Source organism: Cannabis sativa, chromosome 1 (genome assembly GCF_029168945.1).
Source record: "Cannabis sativa cultivar Pink pepper isolate KNU-18-1 chromosome 1, ASM2916894v1, whole genome shotgun sequence".
In the NCBI taxonomy this organism is placed as follows: domain Eukaryota; kingdom Viridiplantae; phylum Streptophyta; class Magnoliopsida; order Rosales; family Cannabaceae; genus Cannabis; species Cannabis sativa.
Window position 1 is genome coordinate 8,916,613 of NC_083601.1, and position 5,119 is coordinate 8,921,731.

The 5,119-nt window shown below is 34.4% G+C and overlaps 1 protein-coding gene and 1 non-coding gene across 2 annotated transcripts; one reads left to right on the forward strand and one right to left on the reverse strand.

Moving 5' to 3' along the window:
- Window positions 1–1,892: 1,892 nt before the first annotated feature.
- On the reverse strand, window positions 1,893–1,999 carry LOC115721467 (small nucleolar RNA R71). Its single transcript, XR_004012489.2, has one exon. It is a non-coding gene; the product is annotated as a small nucleolar RNA R71 (small nucleolar RNA).
- Window positions 2,000–2,291: 292 nt separating this feature from the next.
- On the forward strand, window positions 2,292–3,827 carry LOC133035559 (uncharacterized). Its single transcript, XM_061111428.1, has one exon. It carries the CDS (start codon window positions 2,292–2,294, stop codon window positions 3,825–3,827), a length of 1,536 nt encoding a protein of 511 aa, XP_060967411.1.
- Window positions 3,828–5,119: the final 1,292 nt, after the last annotated feature.

A 5,119-nucleotide genomic window follows, 5' to 3' on the forward strand; every position in this document is an offset into this window, starting at 1 on the left:
TTTTGGTGTAAAGACAATGGCTTTTCTAGGCTAATTTCTTTGGCAAGACTCAAGTGTAAGTTCATGCAATTTTTATTCTTCTAATGTATTGATTCTCTTTGTTCTTCATTTTCACATTTGTTATATTAAATTTCTCTTCTTCTAAATTGCACTTTAAATTTAATAGTACCTTTTATATAAGTTCAGTCATGCTTTTCTTATGTAAGTTAGGCTATTAATTATTAGAGTGTTTATTATATTATATGATTTTTACTGCATTCTGCCAGTGGTATTTTGTCGATTTAAATTATATAATATGATAGTATTTTTAGAAGTAGTTTTAATTTAATTAGAGAACATATTTTTCTAGTGAGCTTAATCATATACATTTTCCAACTATAATTAATGGTGTAGAATTATAGTTGAGGTTAAGGAATCAATTTTATTAGGAAAATATAATTGCATGTACAAAGCTTGTGTCTTCCATAATCATTTTCTGATCACTTCTCATTTTAATTACTTGTTTAATTTTGAAAAATCATTTCTCAATATTCTCATCACATTCAAGGTTCATATTTTATTCTTGTAAAATTACTAATTGTCCTTTTGAGTGTATTTTTCCTCCCTGTGGATACGACATATAGCCCGTTTACTACCGTGACCGCAGTGTAACTAATTGGGCGACATCAATTTTTGGCGCCGTTGCCGGGGAGGTTTCTGCGCTACAAGAGGTTAGTATAGTAGTTTTATTTTTTTTTTTTGTCTCTCTTTATTTGTTTATATCAAAAAAAAATTAGTTAATATAATATAATTTAGTTTTTTTTAAAGTTATATATAGATTCAAAAAAAAAAATCATTATATATTATTATTATTATTATTCTTTACTCTTTTAGTAAAAAAAAAAAGCAAGTACTTTTTTGTTTAGTTTATTTGTTAGTCGTATTTATTATTTTGCTACTATATTAGGGTGTTAGTTTTTTTTTTTTTTTACATTATTTTATTTTGTGTACTTTTTTTTTTAGGATTAGCCATTTTTTTTTATTTATTTTAGGTTAGTTGTAGACTTTTATCCTTTAGGCTAAAAAAAACAAAAAAAGAAAAATTGTGCATAAAATATTTTCATAAACTTTTTAGTGTAAACCCAATTGTGTAATGGTAAAAGTGGTACAAACTGAGATCATTCTGTCTAAGAAAGATTGGCTTTAAAGGTTTGTGATAGAGTACCCTCTACACTTTCTAGCAACCCCGGGGAGTTCTAGTAAAAGTGTGGGACGAAGCGGTACCTTGGCAACCTTCCCAATCGGCCTGGGAATATCTTGTGTGAATACCCTTGCATTATTACATAGTTGTAATTTACATTATTTAACAAGTGAAAATACACACACAAAAAAAAAAGTGAATGTCACGAAATAGAGACAAATTAGGGAGATTTGTAAAACAACAAATTGAAATTTTAGAAAACTCTCCTAAATCGTCTTCTTCCACTCGTTCTCATTCACCACCATCACCCATACTTCCTGCACTTCCAATGATGGCTCAACAACAGGAAATCCAACCAAGAACGCTACAGGATTATCTACATCCTACGCGTACGGCCACACCTTCATGCATAATGTATCCCATGAATATGCCCAACTTCGATTTCAAACCTGGCATGATTCAACTTTTACCAACCTTTCATGGTATGGAAAATGAGAGTCCATATGTGCATATTCAGGCCTTCGAAGAGGTGGTGGCCACATTCAACAACCAAGCTGACATCATTAACTTGGTGAGATTAAAGTTCTTTCCTTTCTCACTCAAGGAAAAAGCCAAAAGTTGGTTGTATTCTTTAAGGCCAAGGTCTATTGGGACATGGGAAGAAATGACAAAAGTATTTTTCTCTAAATTTTTCCCACCCCATAAGACCAGCAACCTTAAGAGGCAAATCTCTACCTTCACCCAAAAGGACCACGAAAAATTTCATCAGGTCTGGGAGAGGTTTAAAGATTTGATGGGCCAGTGCCCACATCATGGATACGAAAGTTGGCGTCTTGTCAGCTATTTCTACGACGGTCTCACAGCCGACAAAAGACAATTTGTACAAATGATGTGCAATGGCGACTTCCTTCAGAAAGATCCCGAAGAAGCTTTGGAATATCTTGAAGAATTCTCAGAAAAATCATACACATAGAATGCGCCAAGTCCTACGGACAAGCCACGAACAGCCGGAGTCTACCAATTGAAGGAGGAGGATAGTGTGAAAGCTCAACTTGAAGCTTTGAAAAAACAATTTGAGGCTTTCAAAACTCAAGAAGGTAAAGCACTCCAGATGGCTGCAAAAGTGGAAAAGCAAGAACCATGCTTCATTTGTGGAGGGACTGATCATCAACCACAAGAGTGCCCTAGTCTTAGTATGTTGAGGGGAGGAGATGAGGAACAGTGTAATGCCTTAGGGGATTACACGAAGGCTTATAATGCCTACTCCAACACATACAATCCTAGTTGGCGTAACCATCCCAATTTCAGTTGGAAGGATACAAGTCAAAATCAAGCATCTGGGAGCCAATGGAAACCTGATCAACAAAATAATTCTCTTGAGAATTCCATGAAAATTCTCGCAGACTCTCAACTAGAGTTTAGGACTTATTTTGCTCAGGTGATAGAGGAATTGAAGGACATAAAGATTCAATTAACAAAGTTAAATGATTCTTCAGCCATTCAAGAGCGTGGTAAGCTTCCCGCTCAGCCTCTAATCACTCCCAAAGGGCAACATATGGCACAAACCTCTACTTCTTCAGAGTCTAATCTTAAGGGGGTTAATGCCATAACTACTCGAAGTGGTCAAAGTACAGTATCACCATTACCTAAGACAACTAGTGCACCAATGCCTGCTCCAGATGCTAATATGCCACAGAACCCTCCAGTGAAGGTGCCCTTCCCTCAAGCTTTGAAATCTTCTAAGAAGGTACTGGAAAATCATGGTGAAATCCTAGAAAATTTAAAACAAGTGAAGATCAACCTGCCTCTCTTGCATGTGATCAAACAAGTACCAGCATATGCCAAGGTCATCAAGGATTTATGCACCATGAAAAGAAAACACCATGTCAAGAAAACTGCATTCTTGACAGAACAAGTAAGTGCGGTGATTGAACAAAAGATACCGATCAAATACAAAGATCCAGGTTGTCCTACAATCGCTTGCCAAATTGGGATACAAGGATTTGGTCAAGCTCTCCTAGACTTAGGTGCAAGTGTTAATCTCATGCCTTATTCAATTTACTTGCAACTAGGCTTAGGAGAAATCAAGCCCACATCTGTGGTGCTACAATTGGCTGACCGCTCAATTAAAAAGCCACGAGGAATAGTTGAAGATGTCTTGATTAAAGTTGGAAAATTCTATTACCCCGCTGACTTTTTGATTTTGGACACTCAGTCTGAGGTTAATACTGAGTCAAAAATTCCCATCATTCTCGGTAGGTCTTTCCTTGCAACAGCCAATGCTCTCATTAACTGCAGGAATGGTCTCATGAAATTATCTTTCGGGAATATGACTATGGAGGTTAACATTTTTCATGTTGCGAAACAACCACCAGACGAGGAGGAAGATTGTTATCATACTGATGTGATAGACACAATTGTTGAGGAGGAAGTTCTTTTGCATGATGATTCTGATTCTTTAAATGATCTCCTCCATGACTTTGATACTGAAAATATGCTTTATCCACCTGAGGAAGCTAATGTTTCTTCCATTCTTGAGATGTCCCAAGATGAAGCATCACCGTCGCAATATGAGAATTTGCGATTCCAAACCCGATCTATGAAACACTTCTTCGGGTCCATGTGCGATATTGACAAATTCTGGTAAGAGGGTAGGCTTACCTGAGGAGATCACCTTTGTGACTCTGGCCTACCCAGAATGATCAGGTTGTTTCTATTTCTGTTTATGTTTATATTGTATTCACTATTTATTTCCTTTGTTTTTGTTTTGTTTTTTTTTTTTCGAGGATCAATATCGTTGCTATCCATGGTTGCTTGCTCTCCAGGTGTTCTCTTTCCCTATTCTTTTAATTTTTATATATTTAGACATTGAGGACACTGTCTAATTTTAGTTGGGGGTGGTGAGCATATTCAAGCGTTTTTCTTAATTTTTTGTCATATTAATATTTTCATGGTCAAATTTTTCAAAAATTATTCATTTATTCTTGTAAAATATTATTTTCAAGCCAATTTTTGCTATCTTTATTGCTTAGAATTTTTCTGGAGTTACAAAATGCACATGCCAAACTTTGTGGTAAGATGGTTGTTAGCACATATTTGCTTAGAAAAGCTACCAAGTTTAAGTGTTTATGTTTTTGTGAGTGGCGAGATTTGAGAAAACAATTTTTGAATTTTTATTGATTTTTAGAAATGATTATAATTATTTTGGACATGGTACTAGGGTTTGATTGGATGTTGCTTTAAGGGATAATTTTTATAGACAAATCTTATTAAGGAGCCTTTTTGTAATTATTTTCTTTATGTACCAAAAAAAAAAAAAAGAAGAATACAAGAGCAACATTTCCATCATTATATCCAACATGTTGCCTCTTGTTCAAAAAAAAAAAAAAAGAAAAAAAAGAAAAAGAATTGCAAGAGCAACATTTCTATCCATTTGTCTAACATGTTGCCTCTTGTTTGAAAAAAAATAGAAAAGAAAAAAAAAAGTTTGTAGTATTTCGTTTTTTTTTATTTGTTTTGGCTCTTAGAATAAATGTAAAAGATTGTCTATTTTTGTTTAAAAATTCCGAAAAGCTGGTTTGTGGTACTCTTATGGTGGTTTGTCCAAATAATTCATAATCTATCTTCGTTTCAATATTTATTCAAATGTTTGTCCTAAATTAATCCTTTTCGAGTGCTCACTTTTCAATTTCCAACTCCATGAGTGAAATCCTTAGCCATGAATAAATATTTTCAATACCTGTGAGGCAAATGGAGTTGAGACTTTTACTTGGTATATTTTTCGAAAGTATTTATGTGCTATGGTTTGTGGTAAGAAGGCTCAGGTTTGGTGCACACACTCACAACTCTAGATTTATTCAAGGTAGTTCTGAAAAGTTTTTATTGGCTTGTTACTAACATTTTGCTTGAATATTTGTGCCATTCTTTTTAGAATTTTTG

Excerpts from the sequence above, each read along its gene's own strand:
- LOC133035559 (XM_061111428.1), top strand. The coding sequence starts at position 2,292 with ATGGCTGCAAAAGTGGAAAAGCAAGAACCATGCTTCATTTGTGGAGGG.